The sequence below is a fragment of the Echiichthys vipera genome, assembly GCF_963691815.1.
Source record: "Echiichthys vipera genome assembly, chromosome: 1".
Taxonomy (NCBI): Eukaryota; Metazoa; Chordata; class Actinopteri; order Perciformes; family Trachinidae; genus Echiichthys; species Echiichthys vipera.
In genome coordinates, this window is record NC_139826.1 from 15,119,307 (window position 1) to 15,143,187 (window position 23,881).

Sequence of the window (23,881 nt, forward strand, 5' to 3'; positions counted from 1 at the left end):
GATAAGCAAAAGTTGAGGTGTTAGCCTTGGTGCTATTTCTGACACCTCACTGTCACAGGTTTTCTCTGCCATGGCAGGCCTGTCTGAACGGAAACTAGCGGGGCTTCTACACCCCATTTCACCTTTCACTCCTGTGTGTCACCATCATGTTCTCTCTCTTTTTACTTCTGTCTCACTATCTACCTGTATGTGATGACAAAATGTGTGGCTGTTAATTATAGTTACAATTGCACTTAAAGAGTACTCACCAACTGAGTAAAAAATATTTTAATTAAGCCTTTGAATAGATGTATTTAATATAGTATTAAGTCTTTAAAGTGTTATTATTAGTGGTACTAGTATAGTGTTAATAATATAGTAATATAGTGTTCCTTCAGAGTCTACGTATTATTAGCCTTTATAGTTGCAAAATAATTATAGTTGCAAAATAATTACAGAATGTGACATGTCATTGCAATTTCTTGTTTAGTTCAATTACTGAGCCCAGTAATTATTGTAACTATATTTTTGTCTTGAATGACAAAGTTCTAAAAATTGATTGGACCCGTTTGCAGTGACTGTAGCCATCGTGTCCACAAGTATACGAAACCAATCTACAAAATATATACAAACCTAAAAAACATATCTATCACTGTACATTATAGTGACAATAAAAGAATAAATCAGTAATGTGTGTTTCCTTAATGTTGACAATAGAGAACACAGACATGAAATGGTGAAAGGTTAAAGCGATACAAATTATTCCAGTAGGTGTCCAGTAAAGACAAACATAGTGTAAGATAAAAACTATCCATTATCTGTATGTTGATAATTCTTCTTCTTCTTGTCACCTAGAAAAGTTTCTTTTCCTGTCCGTGAGTCAGAGTCTGTGTGAGTCACAGTCTGCAGAGGGCCAATCTTGCAGTGACACGAGGAAAGGAGACATGACAGCAATGAGAGAGAGCAAGAAAGGAATCAAATACACTCCAAAGAACATTAAGATTGCCTTGCTATACATGTGAGGACATTAAAGGATAAGGTCACATTTTCTGATACACATTTGTGAATTAGTCTGGGGATGCCAGGCTAGCTGCATGCAATTAATCATTGATGATTGACTTGACTATTTCTAAAAATACTGGTCTCCCTGCTGCCCCCATGCTGCATTCCTTCATTTTATGGTACAAAGAGGCACAGTTATTCCATTACTAAGTAATAAAAAATGAAGTTATTCCCTATAATTAAGCAAAAGAGACAACTATCGGGGGAAAAGATTAAAAAAAAAAGTAGGAGGGATTATGTGAAATGCAATCTCTGAATCCATCTGCTATCGGTCTGATGACGATTTAGCCTCTGAGAGCAACAACCAATATTTCTGGGGTTTCAGTATACTGTATATAGCCAGCAGACATCCGGGCCAAGACTTCCTCTTCTGTGCACCGGGTCCGATTAGTAACTTGAGACGCGGCAACGGAGTTGGAGTTAAACGTGCAGTCGGCATTTGTTTGATCATATTCACTAAAGCCGACACTATGTTCCAATAGAACAACATAAAATATCTGGTTTAAGGAAGGAAAAAAAACGCACCTTCAGCGCCTGTATCATCCTGTCCACTCATTGCAGAGCTTACTCTCAGGCACAGTTCGTGCACATGCCACAGATTCCCCCTCCCCGCTTGCACATGTTACATATCACAGGCACACGCCTCAAGCTAAATGACGTAAACAGTATAAGTATGTTAGCCAGCGTACCTCCATGTAGCATGTACTCCACCCCATTTATTGACAAGAGAAGACACAGGCACGTTCACAAGACTCCGGTGCACGCGCACTGACTAGCACTCGCGGAGAGTGCGGAGAAGCTCAGTGGTAGAGGGGGAGGGCCGGGAGAGTTGTAAACATTTGAAATTTGACAGAGTCGACTCTATCTGCCAGACTTGCCAACTGCAGCTTCAAGGGACGTCTCTATAAACAGATATGATCAATGCACATTTGGCCAATGCGTTTCGCCTCTTTTGCTCTCCAAAACGATTGCTTACCTGCATGCAAGAAAAATCCACTCAACCATGATTGGTCAACACTTCTCGGACCACAAACAATAAACAAAATGCTTCCGATACCAGAATAATTTCCCGTTGTCCATAGACTCTGCATTTGAATGCAGATATCTGTTTATAGAGATTAAGAGAAATGTGACCTTCATGTTCAGAAACACAGACCCCACAAAACCACTGCGTTAAGATAGAGGGACTTGCAGGTCTCAGTCACAGTTCCAGCTCTTTGTGGTGATTTTCCCAATAGAAGGAATTACAATACAAACCTACTTAATTAATACAGAGGCAAAGAAGAACCCGAAATTACCCTTTTGAAAAAGCCAAAATGCACAAATGCCCTTACACTTCAAAGTTCTAAAATTCAAACTGGTTTATACTGTACAAGAAAAGAAATAGATACGTGCACATCTCGTACACATACATTACACATATACAGATAAAGGAGCCCAGAAACAGTTATTCCCAGTGCAGTAAAACAGGCAGACTAATGGAACCACCCACACACACACACATGCACACACACACACACACGCACACACACACACACACACACACACACACAACACACACACACACACACTCACACACACACACTATTTCTGTCCCAGCCCACTCATTGCTCGTTAGCTGCTACATCAGGTTGTTGTTTTTGTGTTGCTACTGTGACACAGTCTGGTTGCAGCTCGCTGTATTTGCTGAGAATGCAACGCCAAAAATACCTCACTTACAAACTCTTCTGATTACAGTTTGACTTTCTCGCTGTCTCCTTCTCTCCCTCCTGGCTTTAATCAGCATGTAAACAAGCGCAAGGTCATTTTCTTTCTTAAACGAAATGGGGGAGATAAGAGGCGCGTGGCGTAGTTAATCCTTTGGACACGGTGATTGAGGAGTTTGTCCTGGTGATGCTTGGGTGTTCATTATGCAAGAATGCATCTACTCTCACTCTCTCTCTCTCTCTCTCTCTCTCTCTCTCTCTCTCTCTCCTCTCTCTCTCTCTCTCTCTCTCTCTCTCTTTGTCTCTCTCTATTTCATGATGACTCATCAGTTCATCTCTCCCCTCTTTTGTTCTCTTTTCCCTGTTCCCTTCCCCTTTCTCCGCTCTCTTGTTGGTGCCTCCTAGGTCCTCTGTGTGTGTGTGTGTGTGTGTGTGTGTGTGTGTGTGTGTGTGTGTGTGTGTGTGTGTGTGTGTGTGTGTGTGTGTGTGTGTGTGTGTGTGTGTGTTTGTGTGTGTGTGTAGATCATTTTCAAATCAGCAGAAAGTTTACACTAGTCCACGTGATTAACTGAAGTGTTTGATAACCGGGGCTGCCAGAGTGATTTGCTGAACTCAGCATCATCATGTTGTTTTGTTTTGTTTTTGAACAAATATGTGCAGATTGCCCGGATGTCTTCAGTGATTGCCAGAATGAGTTGTGAATTGCAATGAAAGGCCACTAACTTACTTACTTAAGGATGAGAGGAAAGAGGAGAAAAAGCAGTGGGAGAGGGAATAAAAGTAAGGTAAGGTAAATTGCTCTGTTTTCAATGCAGCTGTCTCAAAAGACAACACCTTTTCTCATTACCAACTCGTTGTGGGGTGCCAACACCTGTTGCTATTTAGCCATCGCATTGTGAGGCATCCTTTGAGTATCAAACAACTTTAAAGGTAGATTTACACCTTGATCTTCTCAAATTGATCATCTAAAATTGAATGGGATGGGAAGTTAATTAACCAAATCCACAGCATTTTTTGATGATTTGGGAGTATAAAGATCCACCCTCAAGTATTCATTTTGGTTTGATTTTTCTTTCCAATTGTGTCTGCCAGACAGCTTCATCTAGATGGAATGGAAAGTTTGATCTTTAATTGGTTTAGGAAATGTCATATTCCAGCGTGCAGCTAACTAAGAGACAGGGATCCAGCCTGAGTAACAGACTTAAAGCATCATTCTTGGATATATGACAGCACCCGGTCCTCGTTTCCATCCTTCCCCAGTATTTGTCTGTGTTCTCCTTTTTCCCAGTGAAGCAACAGTGTTAACAATGCTGTCCCCACATTTACCAGTTCTGCCTCATTACAGCTAAAGAAGTGGATAAATTAGCACAGGAGAGCATGCATGGCAGAGTCTGGCTGCACCTGTCAGCGAGGGAAAGATAGTGAATGTGTCGACGTGGAGGAAAGGTGTCAAGGGTCTTCTCAGTTTACAAGCTTTCAACACATATTAAAACAAAACCCACCCAGTGAGGCTGAAAACCCAAATCATTACCTATGGTTCACCATCCAATATTTTTAGAATACAGGCAATCATACTCTGAAAAGTGTTTTTCATTTTGTCAACCAAGGACTCTTAAAACAGGATATATCATCTTGTTCAAGTGCAGCTTGTTGCTTTCAGACATTTTGGTAGCACAGAATAAAAACCTGTGACCTATAGGAGGTTATCTCTTATCGGTTTGTGTATTTTACATAATGCATTCCATTTCATTCAACCTGGAAAATAAAGGAAAACAGTCCGAATTTCATTTTGTCCATGCCGACCTCCTCCCTACACAGACTTTGTCGCTCCTCATACCACTGTGCTGCAGTCGAGCAGTTGAAAGCCCAGTGCATCTCATACAGGATACCTTGTGTGTTGGTATCAGACACCGACGGCCACATGAACCAAGCTGCTGCATTTGACGTGTTGGGAGTGAGAATGTTTTTTTTGTTTTTTTTGTCGGCATCAAAACAGGAAATTGTGACTTGTTTTTCTTGGTTTTCCAGATTGCATGAATACACAGACATGGCTTCAACTGTGTTGTAGAATGCAATTTTACAAATCTTGGATCTTATATTGAAGGAAAAGCCCCAGTGATGTTTTGTTTGTGTGACTGCAACTTTGTTCATGAATCCATCTTTCAATAAAATGAGAAGCTGGGATTTGTCACCTGAACAACCTGGGCACTAGCCTGTTATACTGTATTGCAGTATATGTTCAAGATCAAGAGGACAAATGGGCCTGGTTGTTGCCATCCTCTGAACACCAAAACTATCCTGCCCCGCAGCCTTTAAAAAGCACTATCTCTCCTGCTCATTCGTCCGGCGCCTCTGGCCTGCCATCTTTATGGGCTGGTTAAGGGCTCTCTCACAATCAACAAGGTTTTTCGCCCTGTCCACATTGGCCAGTATAAAAAACAGGCGTTCCAGGATGTCCAACCGCCTGCCTGCCAGGATTAACATTTCACACTCTCCAAGGTTGAAAATCCCATCAGATGGAACGAAATTAATTTTTGCACAATATTCAGGGCCACCAGCCACATAATAGGAGACAATGCCGAGTGCATCCCTCGATTGTGATTCTATTCACTCCCTAATCGGCAGGATGGCCATGCACAGTGCAGCGGCGTAGTAAATGCTTTCATCCCAGGGGGATTAGAAAAACAATGGCTCTTTTTAATTTCTTTTCTAAAGCAGGCAGCAGAAAGAAAATGATATAGACGTAATTGATGATGAGGAGAGCAGCGAGAGCCTTAGCAGAGGTCTCACGTCCAGTGCCCAGGCCATTTTTTTTTGCTTCATAATGGCAACTGCTCAGGGGCACTGGAGGTTGACAAATCTGGCACGGAGGACAAATTGATCGGCAACAGAACGCAATTTGTCCCTTAAAAGAATGGGTAAAGGCCCTGTGTGGCTTGAGTAATTAGTTTAAACTGCAGCATTTGCGTCAGTCCAGGAGCTGGAGAGGTTCTCAGTGTGTCTTTTGTTAAGATTGCAACACACACAAACACACACACACACACACACACACACACACACACAACTAATCTGGAATACTCCACATAAAACCCTTACTTCTATATATATCAATTAACATGTTTCTGTTAAATAAATGGGAATAAAGTTAGGTTATTAGGCATGTTTGGGTGTTTAAAAGTCTGTGTTTTCATGTTTGTTTATGTATATGCATGTATGAGCTTGCATCTCTTAGCACCTCATAGATTCCCCCAAGAACTCACTTTTATGAATACAATTCTGCTTTATTAAAGGCTAAAATAAAGAAACAAAGTGTTGGAAAACAGTTTCACAAATTAAACTTATCCTGGTTTCTTATTCGCATTCACAGCATACACTGAGACACAGACAGAGACATATGGCAGGTCTACGTTGGCCACATCTGTGGTGTGATGCGGGAAGAGAGTGTCAAGAACATGGATGCATTGGTCCATGGCATTGGGCTTAGTGACACATAATACTGGTATTGCACACTCTTTCCCTGACCCATTCTGTGATACAAACACAGACATTTTCTGCACTTTTCATGCATTGAATGAAAAAAAGAAAATGTGAGAAACAAATATTTTTCTACCCACTTTGGTGGAACTTGTGATACTTTCAAGCATACTCTTTCAAATTTGAAGAGAAACCCTTCAGAAAGGAAGAGTTGGCAACTTTTTTTCCTCTCATATCTTTTTCACTGTCGTACTTGGCTGCCTCATCATCAATACAGGGGTCAGGTGCTGCCTCTACTCTCACTCAGAGACCAAAAAATGTGAATTCCTCTGCAGAAACCTCTACGTAAATGACAGGTATAAAGTTTGGGTGCCACCCCACACGCTGCACAATCCACAGAGAAAGTGAGGAAAAGGAGAGTGTTGGAATGAAAGTGGTAGGAATATGATTAGGAAGGAGAAAGCATTGGGGGGAGGATTGGAAGAAAGCAAAAGTGAATGAGAGACAAAGAGAAGCTGGATCTTTTTAATTGGCTTCCGGGCTTCAGTAGCACCCAATTAGCATGCTTGTTACATGCAAACACCAGGAGCTAATTGGCCTGAGAGGAGAAAGTGACGTGGCCCTGAAAGAAAAGAGCAGAATTCATTTGAAGGTTTGTGGCTCCAATAGCAGCAGGTTGGGAGGCCACTTGGCAAACAGTTGTAAAAAAACACATTTTGGTGCTACAATAGTTAATGTTATTTATACTTTCTTGCTGTTGTATTGCCAGGTGGTGTTACATAAAATAAAGTATCATGAAGTAGCCATAACGTTTATAGAATAACAACTTACTTGGATCTACACAAATTTTCCTGATGTATAGAGGAAATGTTAATGCATTGTTCATGAACTACTATTAGTCCCAAGTAAGTGTGTGAGCATCCTAGGAATTATCTTCAGAGAGAAATCATTCACAGGCATAACCTAACCTGTCGCCATGCAGTGCCATGCTGCCCTACATCGGGGGATATGCTGAATGTGCATGTAAATACAACAGCACTACAGGCTCACCAAGGGCAAGAGGCTGAATCTCTGATTACATTTACTGTACAAACTGTAGCAGAAGGATCGGATGCATGTGACATCAAGAGCTCATTATACTCTTTACATGCAATTAATCAAACAATGTAAACACAGCTCGCCTCAGCCGAATTCTCTGGTGGCAAGTCCAATGCTGTACACACAGTAGGCTACAAGACTCGGTAAATAAAGGAATGTGAATTATAGAGGGTTTAAGATTCACAGCCAATCTGGAGATGATGTAAGAGTCGTAGCTTCCTGCTGAGACCACACACGCACATCTATCTGCCTCCTCTCTTTCACACTGTTAAGCCTGTAGTCTCCTCCTCCTGTGAAATCCACACAGTGTGTTAATATGAAATATCTGCAATGTGCAGGGAAAAGTGAGGCTTTGTAACAGTGGCCCTGTTAAGACATGGCATCAACATGTGCCTTGGGTGATCCAATCCCAAGTGGACAGCTCTGAGTACATCTTTTCACATCAGGCATTAGAATGCGTCTCCACATGCGTCTTGAGTGACCACTTGCGATCTGATCTCACTTCGTCGCTCTGTATGCAAATAACCACGTACACCATTTCTGTTTGAATACACAAAAATACATATTTTTATTAATAATCATTTTAAATCTTAATACAGAAATGTGCTATGATGCTGCCTACAGTCTTTGTCTGTGTGCCAAAAGGCATGCTTTTATCTGCTCAGTGGTGGTATGTGTGTAATATGTTCAGGTTTTCGGGTACGTTTTATAAACCTAAAAATAAGGTTTTATTGAGGCGGTTCCCGGGGACCTCTGTGCTGCCGACACGGCAAGGCAAGAGTGGTGCACAGAGCTCCAGAGAGCCAGGGATAAGAACAGGCTGGCAGGTTTCAGATCTGTGCAGAGCACCGGAACAAAAACACAGACAGTATGATAACAACATCCAAAACACAAGATTCTAGTATACTTCATACTAGTAAGAAAATGTGAAGCTTGGACCACCTCCTCAATGTGTCTTTGGTTCATACCTGTAATTAGAGCTGTCCACTTGTGATCAGATCACCCAGGATGCAAGTTAATGCCAGGGCACTGAATAGTGAACATATTACATGAAGGAGGCACAAATAGGAATACAGCACTCTGACTGAGATACCTACAGTATGAGGCTGGGTAGGTAGACTGCATGTTCCTTCAACTGTGACGATCTGGGCTCAGTCGGAGACACAATCTCTACTAAGTGAACTTTACATTTTGAGAGTAAGAATGTGTCATTTAAAAATGTAACACTGAACGTTTAATGGCATAATCAGTGATACCAATGTAAAAATGATTGTCCCATCATTGTAAATAATGTCCCATTAGCTGACTGTAATTCACACTTTTTGTGGAGGTTGACACAGTACAAGATAAAGTTATTTGTGATATTTTTTATACTACTATACTAGCTACTTTTTACAACTGCAGCAGATAACATACTGTTTTATTCCAGCACTGGTCATGGACACAAGTGTTATTAAAAGACAGGAGTTCACTGCCTCTCCTTGGTCTGTCTTAACACTTCAACGGGTCAGCCAGGTTAAATGCAGCCCATATGTTTCTCATATGAATGATACCTGCGATATTATCATAGTACTTTAACTTGATCTGTTGTTTCTGTCTCTCAGCTAACCAAGCTTTAGCACACCCTAATGTAGCAGACAGACAACAAAACATGGGACAAGAATTGGGAGGCTCTTATAACCTCTGCTCTCTGCCCAGTAGAAACTACTTTCCTTTTGAGAGATGTCAGAATGAGGCAGGCCATGCTCGCGATGCTTTGGCTCTGTCTGTTACAGACCAAAGCCGAATGGTCAGCGAGACAACAGTTCATTTAACTCACATGCACACAGCTCCTTTCCCCAGCTTATTGATTTTTCCATTGGTATGTTTTCAAGTACCAGCTGCATCTGTAGGCTCTCTTTGAAGACACTTTTGCAAAATATAATCTGGATCAAACGTGGGAGTTAAATAAGTGAAATTCTGCATTCTCTGTGCTCCAGAGCTTTGTGGAAAAGTACATTAACTTCTACGTCTAAGTGAGGAAGCCATACAGGGACTTCATGCTGAATAAACATGATGAAATAGGACTGTTCGAGCTCTTTTAAAGCTAACAGTTACTAAGATTTGCATTTAACCTCATATGACATAGCTGTGCAACTGCTCCTGCTGTTTCTATTTTTTTTTTCACGGATTATTTTTTCTCAATTTTATTTCATCTTGTGAGAGAAAGACAGACAGAAAGATTTTTTTTTTTATGCTAGACGTCTCATTGGAACAAAACGCTGCGTGGAGAAGCCACTGAAAAGGCAGCATTATACGACAGAGCATCTCAAAGCATCATGCCATGACAATGACAATGAGGCCAGTCCAGAAGTGTCACCTCTCTCTGCCTTTGTCTGTCCCTGAGATTGAAGGAAGGACCCCTTGCCGTGAGCTCTACAGGGGAAATGTTTATTCAAACCCCACAGAACATTCCATTAACCTCTTTCTAGATAGAAGACAAACAAGAATCTCCCTCCATGAGGGCTATAAAGATGGGAACACCTATCCAGGACTATCATGACAATCATCTCATTATGAAGCTGCAGGAAGCAGTAACGGGCCAGGGAGCCCAGTCTCCCAGGGACTCTTTCCCTACAGTGTACCTGTGTACCTAACATTCACTAAAGTACCTATGGAATGAAGTGCAAACAGCTGATTAACCCAACAGTGAGGAAAAATATAAAGCCCCCACAAGTCCATCGACCACCTTTGCCCTCCCCCCTCCCTACTTGTGTCCTCTCCTACTTTCTGTCTCTTCTATCTCCTTCTATCTCTCTGTACCTCTCTCCCTCCCCAGAGATATAGATGGATACCCTGAGGCTCTGATTAAAGCCCCAACCTGGAAGGATGTCTTGGTTCATGGTGAAAGGAAATGGGGGTAGGAGGGGGCAGCAAGGAGCCTGGGCGCTAGAGCAGTTTCTCGTTCTTAGGGACCCGCGGGCATAATTCAATCACACCTTAATAATTCCCCTGATGTGAGAGTCGAATCCCCCTCACACACATCAAATACAGATAGACACCACAAGCTCATGCTGATCCCAGATTGAGGGTCTCCTCCTGGGTGGGCTTAACAGCCCACTACTGGATACGTTTTACCTGTGTCATTTGAAGAGGCCATTATTTTAATTGAAAAAGTTACCCGCTCGCCAAAGGCAAATCATAGAAGATGGGGAGAAAAAAACCCACAACCAAATGGGAGAGAATTAAAACAAAAACACCAGATGGTAATATACATGGTAAAAATGATTGTTTATACTTACTGTTTGATTATATGTGATAATGAGAGTGGGATTCCTCAAGGCAATTAGTGTCTGTGGCAGCCATATTGTGAGAGGACAGGGGAAGGACAGCACAGGCTGTTATGAAGGAGCGCTTATCAAATATCTCCGCCGGGGTGATTAGTGTAATAGAACACTGCAAGGTGAGATAGGCCACTCACACTCTTTTAGTGTCTGCGTGTGTGTGTGTGTGTGTGTGTGTGTGTGTGTGTGTGTGTGTGTGTGTGTGTGTGTGTGTGTGTGTGTGTGTGTGTGTGTGTGTGTGGTGTGTGTGTTTGTGTGTGTGTGTGTGTAGGTGAGAGCGAGCAAAAAAAGAGGGAGGTAGAGAGGGCGTCTAACAAAATGATTGACTCCTTCCATCTGTTTTCATATTTGTGTGTGTGTGTGTGTGTGTGTGTGTGTGTGCGTGTGTGTGTGTGTGTGTGTGTGTGTGTTTGTGTGTGTGTGTGTGTGTGTGTGTGTGTGCCTGAATGTGTGTCTTAATCCACACTGTGTATTCATGTGCCTCATCATGTGTGAGTGTGATATAATCCCTATGTTAATGTAGGTTTCCATACCAGGCTGGCTGCCCCAGGAGCTTTAGCCTATGACCGAAGCGAGATCGGGGGCACTTACCCCTGGCAGAGTCTTCTGTTCATGGAGGGCGCTCTGGGCCTTCAGTGCTGACTCTCTGGCGCAGTATGTTAGAAAGGCACATCCTAGTGTATCGGGGAGACAGGAGAGAGATAGACTTATTCCACCAGACAATGGACCACAAAAAGGAAAGGTGTAAGAGTGACAGAAAATGTATGGCTATGTTTAAAGAAAGAGTACAGTTATGGTATGCTGTTCTTTTCAGAATGCTATTAGTCTTAATGACTGAATAGAAAACCACAAAACATGATACCAAAACATTTAATGTCATATCTATTTAGCGCACATCAAATACAATGTCTAAAATGTAAAACAAAAAATAATCAAAATCTAAGAGCACAAGAAATACAGTATAACAGACTAAAAAAAGAAGATCAAGTTTCTCCCTCATCCTTAAATTAACTCATTTATACAGCACATTGCAAACTCTCAAACACAGACCTTGACTTAAATTGGATAGCTTTACCATGAAAGTCCATTCTAAATGCACCATGTAAAGCCAGTCTAACACCTCTCCATTGATGTTTGCTCAGAGATTAAGCATCCCTACAGTCGACTTCCAAAAAACTACATACAGTAGTAACCTTCCAAATGGACCCAGAGATTTGTGGTTTCACTTAAGTAATTCTAATCTACACAAGCCATAATATAAGATTTACTGCAGTTTTATAAGCTATTTCCAAAAACATGTATTGTATTAAAAATGGAATTTATACACAGGAATGTGGCTCTCTGAAGTTAATAGCTCTATTACCCTCAGAGAAAATAACATGCTGGTTGAGAAATAAGGTTAGAATTTTACACATTTCTTTTTAAAATATGACAAACCCTTCAGATTAGATTTATGCTTTCATGCATATGCTCACTGTTTATTTTATATATTTCTAAATTGTTCGCTATATTGTGTTTTTTTGTTGTTGTTGTTTTTCCCTATTCAGTTTAATCTAGTACAAAGGATTTTGCAAAATGAAACAGCGAAAATGTTTAACATAAATAGATGTATAAAAACAGGTGTGTTCCTGTAGGTTAAGTTTAAAGGTCACATATTATGCTCATTTTCAGACTCTACTGTATTATGAGTTCATACTAGAACATGCTTTAATGTAATGTCCTGGTGGCTCCATAAAGACACAGTTTCTGAATATGGGCTGTGTGCATTTCTCTCTGTGGAAAGTATTTATAAAATACTTAGTCACCCCAGATAGGTTTTCTTTGTATTACGAAAAAATATGCATACTGCTTTCTGATGAATGATCACTTTCAAAGTTACTATGCATATTTTTATTTTGGTTGCCAAGTAATTAAAATCCTCTGGTGATGAGCCGAAACTGTACCCCAACACATCTCTGGAGACTTTTCTTCAAGTTGGAAAATTCAGGAAAACAGAATGAATATGCATCGATAAATAAGTCCCTAACAAAAATGTGACAGCTTTCATTAAAGGGTGAGTGGTTGCTCTGTTACGCGCTTGGCAGAGCTGACAGTGGGTGACCCCGTTCAGAAGAGGTTTTGCACTGTGCAGCATAATTTCCCATTACTGCATGTCACACCTGCTGCCAAGGATTCCCAAGGGAGAAACGAGACACACACACACACTCGCACACACATACTCACACATACAGATGATACCCGGCATGCAGCACATAGCATCCGTCACCCCCAAAACCCAGCGACACACTCTGGCGCCCAGCCAAGAGAGGGCTCTTTCACGACAACCTTCACCCACCTCCACGACTAGGCGGTTACTCAAGAGAAAAAAACCACCTGAACGACACTGATGAAACAGCATGCCACACAACAAAGCAGAAAAGTTTGGGAGCCTGGGGAAACACTCTTCATCCTTTGTGACATTACAAAACTGTGGGACATCAGCCAAGGCCTCCCCGGGGGGCATGTCCTAGCAAATTCTTATGGGAATCGTAGGCTGTTGCTGACACTCTTTTTCCATTGCCCTTATCTTTTTTGCTGCGTATTTCCAAGTAAACATCTTGATAAGTTTTCACATTTTTACAGTTATACGGGTTTAATAATGTTCCTAGCACAAATCAGTGTATAAACTCTGGTTAACTTTTCTTAGTTTAGCAGTAAAGTTTTATTTTACCAATGTCTTTTCAGGAAAGTATTTTTTGTCCTTCAATTGAAAATCATGGTACTGACACAATTATCCCAATGTTTGTGGTGAAACAGTACAATCATTTCATAAAGTATTTTCCTTGTTGATCCTTTCCCTTTTTTTCTTTTCAATTCAATATGTGTTTTGTTTCACTGATAGAAAGTACCTAATTACATTAACTTAAAGGTATAATAAGTAAATAAAAAACAATGTATAAATGAATACAAATGTATATCTCTCAATCAAGGCTTGTGATCCACCAGAAGTGTGTGTTTTACTTCTTATTTTGATATGGACAGGGACGTTTCTGGGTGTAGGCTTGGCCCAAGTGGTGGTCCCCCCAATAACAGTCAGGGTCAGGCCACTTTGTGATGCCTCTACCACTCAGTGTTGCATACACACAGGGCACATAGCAGTGTGTCTGTTTTAAGAGTGCACACACACACACACACACACACACACGTCAGCGAACATGCACACACACACACACACACACACACACACACACACACACACACACACACACACACACACACACACACTCACAGGATGAAGCTCTGCATACACTCATAATCTGACAGTGCAGCAACTTCCAGCAGGGTTGTGTGGAAGTCTGTGTGTGTTTATTTTTGTTTGAACCTAACTGCCACTGAACAACGCTCACTCTCTTTATTCACTCTCTTGCTCAATCGACCATCATTGCTCTCTCTCCCTCTTACTCTCTCTCTCTCTCTGGCCGTTGAGCCGGGATGGAGAGGAGGAGCCGGCACCGAAGGCTGTGTGCTTACTAACAGTAAGAATTTAAGCTACTTTACACTTCTACTTCACTACATTTATTTCATAACTATAGTTAGAGATTTTTTCAGATTAAGATTTGACATACCAAACGTGATCAGTTTATAAAATATCCTGCATAGACTTAACAAAGGATATATGCTTTCAGTATATACTTTACCCCTTTCGATTTTTACACCCAACATTTGTTTACAAATGCTTCGGTACTTTTACTTTAGGAACATTTTGAATGCAGAACTTTACTTACATGCTTACAGCAAGTGGAACTGCATCTGACAAAAGTAAATGATTTGTTAAACTGGACTTTTTGTGCAGTGTAGCCTTTAATATTCAGGCCAGGTGCGTGGCTGCCTCAAGGAAAACTGGCGGGACTTTAGGAAAGCTTGATATCCAACAGTGCTGGCTCAGGGGACATCTTAAGCCCAAAGGACTGAGGTAGCCAGTTGTGGAACAGATGAACATTTAGCTTAAAGAACATGAGGAGAGGCACAATGATACAGTTTGAGGGGAGGTAACAAGGCTGTAGCAGCTGGTAGCAGGTTAGGGCTGTCAGCTTAAACTTTTAAGTTGACTAATTGGCATGGGACTTCACTATATATACTTGTTATCCCACATCTTTGTCCCTTTGGTATTATGTGAAAATAAGGCTTCATGGCTTCAAACATCGGTCACTTTCATGGATCTGTGATAAAGTCTTCTGAGTTTAGGCAGTAATGCCAAGTACAGATTCTTTGCAGTAAAAATGATAAAACATAAGAAGTAGAAGGAAATAAGTTGAATGCATTAAAAAGGAAGAAGAAGAGTATGTGAAAATGGCTCTGATGGTGGTTCAACAGAATGACTGGTGGCTTCCTGTGATGAGCAGGTTAAGTGGGGTGAAAATAATACTTTGGTAATCAAAGACAATATACAGCGCTATAATTTCAGTTAGGGACAAAAGTTCAACAAATTACATGTAAAACAAATGATAAAGTAACCCGTGCAAAACTAGTTCAAAGCGAAAGCAGAAATGTGTCTTTGCGTTTGAAAGACACGTTTCTGGTAATTACTTAAAGAACCCCCCCAACAATGCTTCTTCTATCAGTTTGTTTTAAAATGGAAATTAGTATGTGCTAACAATTGCATGCATCCAGGCATTAAGAGTAAATTGGGCTTTTTTAAGGCATCAGGTACCAGTAATTGAAATAACTCCAGAACAAATTTGTATAAAATTTCAATTCATTAGCAGTGAATTCATGAATCATGAGCAATTTGCTCTCCTCCAGTCTTCTCACACATGTCTGATCCAAGAATGTTCATTAAAATGGGAAAAAGAATGCAAATTAAATTCTAAAAAAGATCTAAGCACAACACATAATTATGTAAAACAACTATATGCTGCTGAATGTGACAGCCCGACCCCCTCATGGGTACTGAGACAAATATGATGTGAGGATTCATCAGCAGCTTCATGTTTCTGTGTTAACTACACTATTTACCTGCTGAGCTACTTTTTGGCCATCTACATTCGGAGCGGGCTGTTCAGAGTGGTTAGCTGCCTGGTTCACACACAGCCTCCTTTCTAATGATCAAAGAGGTCATCTGTAGACTTAAGCTACACGTGTCACTCAGCTTTCAACAAACTGTCAATCACTGTCCAGCACTTCCTCCACAACACTGAGAACAACGTTCAACGGCACTGTAGCGGCATTGTCTACCTAAATAGTTGGGACATCACAACCATACAGAAGTCCTGACTGCTTGTTTAAAGGCCAAGTTTCTGAATACAGGCCGTGTGTATTTCTATGTGGGTTGCGCATTTTGATACTTTCACAGTATTTATATATCTCCCCCACCTGCTTTATAGTCAGACAGACATATAAATATCACTTTTTGGATTAAAGAACCTTAAAAGAAACATAATTGAATTTGACAGAAAACCACAAAACTGTCTACTAATTTAAAATAAACTTTCAAGGGTTTGTTGTTACATTTTATATGACTCATTTGCATTACATGTTAGTACCCTATTGTGGTTTACTTTTTACATTAAACTGCCTAAGAGGTTTTTTTTTTTATGTCAATTTGGCAGGCTATTTATAGCCAATTACACTGCATGGACCTACAGAGGAGAGGAGAATGGATGAGGATATTTAACAACTCTTTGTATGTCTTCCTCCTGGCTGTGTGGTGCAGCTCAGAGTCCCCCCTCTCAGCATCAGAGACGGATTGATAGATAATGCTACTCAAGCAAAAGATTTGCCCCCCACTAACATTCAGCATGTCTGAACAATGCATGCATTCTGGCACTGACACTAAGTATTATGATAATGTAGTGCTCAGCAAATATGATGGATGTTAAACAGCGAGACCTGGCTGCACCACACACTGAGGAGCACCGTGTCCACCAATATTGTCAAGTCATCCCATGCGCTACACAAACTATCAAATCCACATTAAAGGCGACAGTGTCTAACAACTACGAGGCGGATATAATCATCTGTTGGAAAAAAAAAACTTTCTGAATACACAGCAGCACACAGCTACACTAATCCAATGATTGTACAGAAAAAAATATTAAGTACAAAATTCCCCAGATATTTAGACGAGTCCCTGGAGATACCCTAAATGCACACATAGTAAGTACACATGAATTAGTCATGAGCAAACATGAGATATTTTGATCTGCCCTTAAATCCATAATTATGGTGCAATTCTGTGTCACAAGACTCAGAAAAAGGTAGTTCTGCAAATCATCCATTAGGTACGGTTTACAAACTGATGCCACCAGCCATATACATCATCTATCCGAAACCAATCAAATCCCTCTCGACCACAAACTAAGCTCAAAGAGGGATTTCAAAGTAGTAGTCAATATAAATTGATGGCACTGCATTAAATCTTTATGAACTTTATGTTTTTTAGGAATAATGCTGATTATATCCTCGCCTACTCTTTTGTCGCTCTGCTGTGAGAAATGTATGTCTTACTGTTCATTTTAAAAATGTAGATTGAATTTGTTACAATGTTACAACACTGGGAGCCCCCCCTGGCTTTTAGAGTAATAGCTAGCCAATATCCATTCGGCGTTGTGCATTTTATGGACATAAGCTACTTTTAAACCAATGTGCAATACATATATGGTGGACAAAATATTATTGTAAAACATTATAATTTGTAGAGGTGGATGATGTGACTCAAGCTCTATACTCTATATTCTCTATATTCTTGATGATAGTGGCTGACCACAGTTACAACCCTTGTCTGATTAATCCCATTCATCCAGAAAGTACAACTTCAGTTTGAAATCAAACGATATCCGCTGGTAGTTGTTGAGTTTGTGAACACTCATCTGAGGGATTTCTACTGGCTGGTATGTGACTCAAACATCTGTCCCTTATATGATATCATGATGAAGCTAGAAACAGAATTCTACCAGAGGACATACAAAGGTTATTGTTTTTTTACATCAGAGAATGCAAATCATAGGAGAAAGTTTGACTTTAAACACCAGTGTGCACGAACACAATTAAAACAAATGTGCTCATCTGTTAAAGGTGTAAAACTGTGGAATTCCCTGGAGGATAAATTAAAAATTTAAAAGATTGTATTCAACTTAACATATTGAATCATATAAACTTGAGCACTAGCTTGATGTACGTATTGTATAAACTGTTCTATAGGTTTAGTATTTAATTTGGTGATAACTTTGCGAGGGTGGGGGAAATCAGGGCAGGTCATCACATGTTGTTTTGTTATGTTGAAAAGGGGCAGACAAATATAAGAATTGTATTGTCTTCTTATCTGCTCCTTTACATTCATGTACATGTTTCAATGTATTGTAATTGTAAATTGAATTGATCATTGTGTGTACAATGTAATGAATAGGCATTGTCATGAAAGGAACAAATAAATACAAATACAAAAAATTATGTGAACAACCCAGAGAAGTTGTAATGTCCAGGCCTCACCACCAACCAGTAGAAATAATAACAAATAACAAATGAGGAGCTCTTTTCCAAAATGCTATAAATCCATTTTAATAGTTTTCAGGAAAATTACATTTTTTACCCAGACCCACACATTTGGTTAGTATTCAATTTATCTTGTCAAAATGGTTTAATGGCTCAGTCTGAACATGTTGAACGGATGGACAAAACAAAAAACTCTCCCGCTTGAGAGCGCCGCCATGTTGGATTGCATAGAACGCTCACTGGATTCTGATTGGTCGAGAGGATGTATCGCATTTAGGCTGAAAATAGGTTTGGCGCTGGTCGCAGTTTGGAAAGGAACTGCATCTTGCGGACCATTTTAAACAAGGAAATATTGCGATTTGGCATGGAACATTGATGAAGCAGTGAATAGGCTCTGTATACAGCAGAGTGGCATGACAAAGTCATTTGGCTTTTATCTCATTTTGGAAAAGAGCTCTTCAAATTTAACTGTAAAACCACAGTCAATTGGATCATTTCAGCCAAATGCTAACACTTACAAAGTAGGTGTTCAGAACAAATATGATGTATTAACGTGATGAACTACCAGAAAACTGAAAATAATTTCATTTATTAGAGATCTTCTATAAACCCACAATATCTCTTTTTATTGGCCTGTACAATTGCAGCAGCGAAAACAACATCTAGCAGAAATTAGCATTAACATTCATTTGGAGTCGCGTTTCTGGCGCCCATGGCCACTTGATGAATGTAAGTCCAATATTCACTCTTCCAAAAATATATTAATTAAATTCTAGAACCCTTAACCCAGCAGGACGTGCGGCCCGTTCCACACAGCACACTAAGGAAAGTGGGGCATAAAGTCCAAATCCTGACTGGAATGAACCGATCAAGTCAACAAATCAGTCGGAGCTAAATCAGTTCCATAAAGGTCAAGTCCAACTCGTGCCACCCAGAAAATGCCACACACTAAACACATCTAAAAGTTGTTTTTTTAGAGGACAGAAGCATAGACCTATGGATTTAGATACTATATTTTTGCAATTGCTTTATTGAATTTTATTTATTTAGCTCTTCTTCATGTAGCTATTGTCATTCGATTGGGTGTAATTTAGTCTATAGCTTATAATTTACCATTGTATAATTTTTAAAGTTTATTTTCTAAAAAGCAGTGATTCATTATGTCAAATAATATGGAAACACAGCCGAAAGTCATGTAAAATCCCTGCTTTCCTGTCAGGTCAGTGCTACCGAAACTCCATCGGACAGTTAGCCTGCCACAAGTCAACGACCAGGTTAGTTTGCCAATAGAAGTTGCCATAGTAACTAAACTTGAACTATGTTGAATTTGCTTTATGGAACCGAATCAACTGATAATGAGTCAGACTAACCAATATATTCCTGACTTGCTCTAAAATATAAAACTTTAACACAAACATAAACTTCACTGTCAAGTTTAGGTTTTATTGCTTTCAGCAGATAAATTGATAGGAAAATGTTTCAACATACATACCCAGTTTTCTTTTCTTCTTCTTCTTCTTCTTATTATTATTATTATTATTATTATTATTATTATTAGATTTAGTTCACTTGTTTTTTTTAAAGAGGACTTATATATGATTTGGTACTTCAATATGCATTATTCATCTGAAACAATTCAATTTCACATTGATGAAGTTTGTTTGATATGGTTAAATTTGTGGACAATAGCGCCCGTAAGTGGGCGTTGAGATGGGATTGCTTGTCAAATTTAATCTCAATTAAATGAGAGGTTAGGAGTCTACTGGTATATAAGACTGATGTGCTGACCATTGTGTATTGTTTACAACATAATTCAGTTTGAAGAAACCAAAGAACTTTCACAATTAAATAATTAATATTACCTTCGATTCCCATACAAAAGCTTTCCTTGGTTTCAGAAATGGCGTTCATTCAGAGTTTTAAAGCACTCTCCTTCTGTGACACAGCATATTATATACTATACCTACTTCTCTTTTGTTAACGACACTAATCCCATTTTCTTACTCTTGTACTTTCTTGCTACGGTCTACAGGTATCACACATCGACACAGCAGGAGGCATGAACATGGTTTAGGTGAGTGGCCAATAAGAAAAACTCATCCATATAATGCATTTGTGAAATCTTATTAAAAAGTGCACGCTTGTGCTCCCAAAGTGACTTTGAATGTCATGCTGGATGAAGTGGGCATAATGCATACATCAGAGCGGGCCTTGGTGGAGGATGATTTGAACAGGCATACAGTCTGGCTTTGGAACAGGATTATCTATCCCTAGGTAACCATCCACCAGAGTGTTGACATTCAGGGATGGTTGAGGACAGGCGTAAACAACACGAACATCAGAAATATTGTTTTGATCGATCATTGGGCTCAAAAGAGGAGCACCAGAAATAGGAGGAGCAGGTAGGGCACCAGCGGCTGATGGCTGGAGGAACAGGTGGTGCATGGAGACCTTCAGGGCTGCACACACACACACACACACACACACACACACACACGCACGCACGCACACGCACACGCACACGCACACGCACACGCACACGCACACACACACACACACACACACACAAAAGCAATGCTCAGCCCATACTCATTTCTCCCACAAGAGCGCTTGACTTGAGCTGATCAATAAGATCATGAACTGTAGCCAGTGACTAACATATCATACGTAATTTGGCTGCCTTGTGAATAGATTAGTTTCACTGAGGGTGAACGGCTTGTGAATTCAATATGTGTATGTGTGTGGGATTCTAAAAATCATATCTAAAATGATGACATAATTAACAACGATCTACAGAATATTACCAAACACAGACAGAAGTAAACGTGCCACAATAACACTGCCCTTATGCTGATAATAGACTGTTGGACAGTCTGCTAAGGATGACACAGATATTGCTGGAAGTGTGACCTTATTTTGGCTTTCACTAATTTAAAAAAAAAATAAAATTAATGTTTAAAACTCAACCAACTTTTATAATTACATTTTAATTATTATTTTTAGATATCCGTAACCACAGTAGAATGAAATTAAACACTACTGGAAACCCTGGCATCAAGGCTTGAAATAAAAAATGCCTCTAAACTCAATAATAAAGAATAACTTCAAATCAAAATGTAGTTATTCTAATTATATGGGAATTCTTATTCTAGTAGTTCTACTAATAGTGCAATTAACAATAGGTTGTTACAACCATAGTTGGACTTTGAATTGTGGACTTCTTACATTTTTTTTTAACAAAAAGACCCTCTAACACAAACCGCACTCATGGCATTCACCATTATAACTATTATCGATCCCTGACTAATTGCTTAGTGAATTCTGATCCCGCCCGACGATGAGGGGGGCGGCGGGGGTGCGAACAGAACGATGCATGCTGGATCTCAGCCTCTACTATTATCCTGCCTTGTACGTACTGACTGCAACCCGCCCACGGAGCAGCATTACAATGCAGCTGCCATGTGAATAGTATTTTCCACAGCTAATGACGTCCAAAAAGTAGGATTGGTATTAGCCTGCTGAAAGGTCAAAGCAGCATGCCAGCACCACCTTAATCAGGGATGCTGATTGCCTGATAATGGTTTGCACTTTCCGCTCCCCTGAAAGCATTTATTCCTCTCTGACAATATGCTGCAAATGGACTCCGTGATGCAGAACAGGTCGTATTTTTTTAGTTGTGAAGATATTTTGTGCAGCTGCAGAAATAACACAGCATCGAGCGCTTGCCTGTCCCGCCCCCTTTAACTGGGATGCTCAGCACATGAGACTCAATGTAAACACACACAAAGGCGTTTTCAGCGGTAGTATTCACGTGGATTGGCTGGACGCGGTAACAATTAACCCTGCACTCGCAAGTCATTCACTTCCACGTGTTCTCCCTCTCACGCCTAATATATATATATATATATGTGTGTGTGTGTGTGTGTGTGTGTGTGTGTGTGTGTGTGTGTGTGTGTGTGTGTGTGTGTGTGTGTGTGTGTGTGTGTGTGTGTGTGTGTGTGTGTACGGGGCTCCCACTCTGTCCCAAACATCTGCAAATTAACACACTTTTCATGCTCTCCGCCCCAAAAACTGAATTGGGGCACTTTGATACCCTGTCTCTCTCTCTCTCTCTTTCTCTCCTTCTCTCCCCTTTTAATTTGTAAAGGAACACACAAGTAAAGATCTTAAAATAACCAACCTTTATGCATTCCAGTAAACCTGTCTTTCAGTACAGTGAGTTCGTATATCTTTCCGAATTCCTCAAACAGGGGTTTCAGGTCTTTTTCCTCCAGATTTCTGGGAATCTGCCCGATGAAAAGCTTGATGGCGTCGTGGTCCTTCATTGGAATGGTGTTCTGGCCGATGGTAAGCCCGTTCATCCTGCCGGCGCTGTTCGTGGTGCTGAATCCATTCTCTTGCTGCACTCCGTTTGCAGTGACTGTAGCCATCTTTCCTCAATGGGCCGGCGAGCTGCTCTCTCTCTCTCTCTCTCTCTCTCTCTCTCTCTCTCTGCTCACTCTCTCTCTCCCCCTCTCTCTCTCTGTAGTCAACTGCACAGTGCACACTCCCCCTCTGTTATATCTTCCTCCTTCCCCACTCCTCCTCCGGTTTTCCCTCCCCTCTCCCTCTCCTCTTCTTTTCAGTCCCCTTGTTTGAAATAAGCCTTATTTATTATTTGTTCTGCTTCATGTTTTCATTTTTTCACCCCCCCCCCCCCCCCTTGCTGCCACTCTACCCATGACGTAAACTCGTACTTTTACGAACAGACCACGCCCATCGCCTCATTTGAATAATGAGCACGGCCCAGACCAATGGGAGAGCAGGATGACTGAGAGCCCCAAAGGGCAGAGTAAGAATGCAAACATTTGTGTGGAGTGGAAAGCTTGGATATTTAAACTGCAAAGGCAGCATTTGTGCTACTTCTCCTGCTTATGTCAGGTCATTTAGTTTTGTTTTAGCAACGAGGCAAAATTGGGAGTCAGTTTGGAGGGAATTGTAGCTTTGTAGTGGCAGCTCATATAATTGTACCTTACTAAACCTCATTGTGATGCTGTACATCATTAGTTATAAATATTTAAGTAAACTATCAGAATGTAAAGCTGTGGCTATAAAGAATGTAGCCTTCATTTCTGGGGATTTACAGTTTTAATACATTTTAATTCTTGTATACTTTGCAATGGAGGATTTACAATGTGCTTATCAAAAAGCCCTGTCCTCATAATACTGGGCCTGTTGGACCCAGGTGTGCTGCTAGAAAATTGCATTCATCTGGCATACTGGGCATAAAAGAGTCCCTGTAAGATGTTTAGAAAGAAGCAGCAGGGCTGTAAGTCCTGAGGACTATTCATGAAAGACACTGCTGTGAAGCCTTGTAGAAATGTACTATACAGCACTGGTTCTCAATCCTGGACCTCAGGAGCCAGGGTCCTGCTGGTTTTCATTCTAACCACCTAACAGGGTCTATTTTACACCTGAGACGCCAGGTGAATGCTATAAACTTCCTGGGAGGGTAGAAAACCAACAGAACTGTGATTCCAGTGGACTGAGAACCACTGGTTCTGTGCTGAACTGATCTAATGTACTATATTTGTCATGGTGTTTAAGAGCTCTTTTAAGTAAGTAAGTAAAGCTGTATTTATGTAGCACTTTTTAAGGTGCTTCATACAGACATTAAAATGTAATTGAAAAAGTAAAAACTCTACAATAAATAGCACAGTATAAAATACCATTTTCAAGTACCACCTGCTTTTTAATTTAAGTTGAAAAAAAAAGTTGGATTCTAGTTAT

General features: G+C 40.4%; 1 protein-coding gene across 16 annotated transcripts in view; it reads right to left on the minus strand.

The window, feature by feature from the left end:
• celf6 (CUGBP Elav-like family member 6) overlaps positions 1-22,542 on the minus strand; it is a gene marked incomplete at both ends in the record, with an annotated part of 144,016 nt that extends 121,474 nt beyond the window's left edge. For 11 of the 16 annotated variants that reach the window (XM_083938451.1, XM_083938447.1, XM_083938458.1 and 8 more), the window contains 2 exons: positions 11,234-11,316; positions 22,293-22,440. In XM_083938451.1, coding sequence (XP_083794577.1) covers positions 11,234-11,316; positions 22,293-22,437 — 228 coding nt within the window. Of the gene's footprint in view, positions 1-11,233; positions 11,317-22,292 lie in introns of all 16 variants that reach the window. The other 5 variants (XM_083938455.1, XM_083938453.1, XM_083938444.1 and 2 more) reach the window with 1 other exon arrangement.
• Between the last annotated feature and the right edge of the window lie 1,339 nt (positions 22,543-23,881).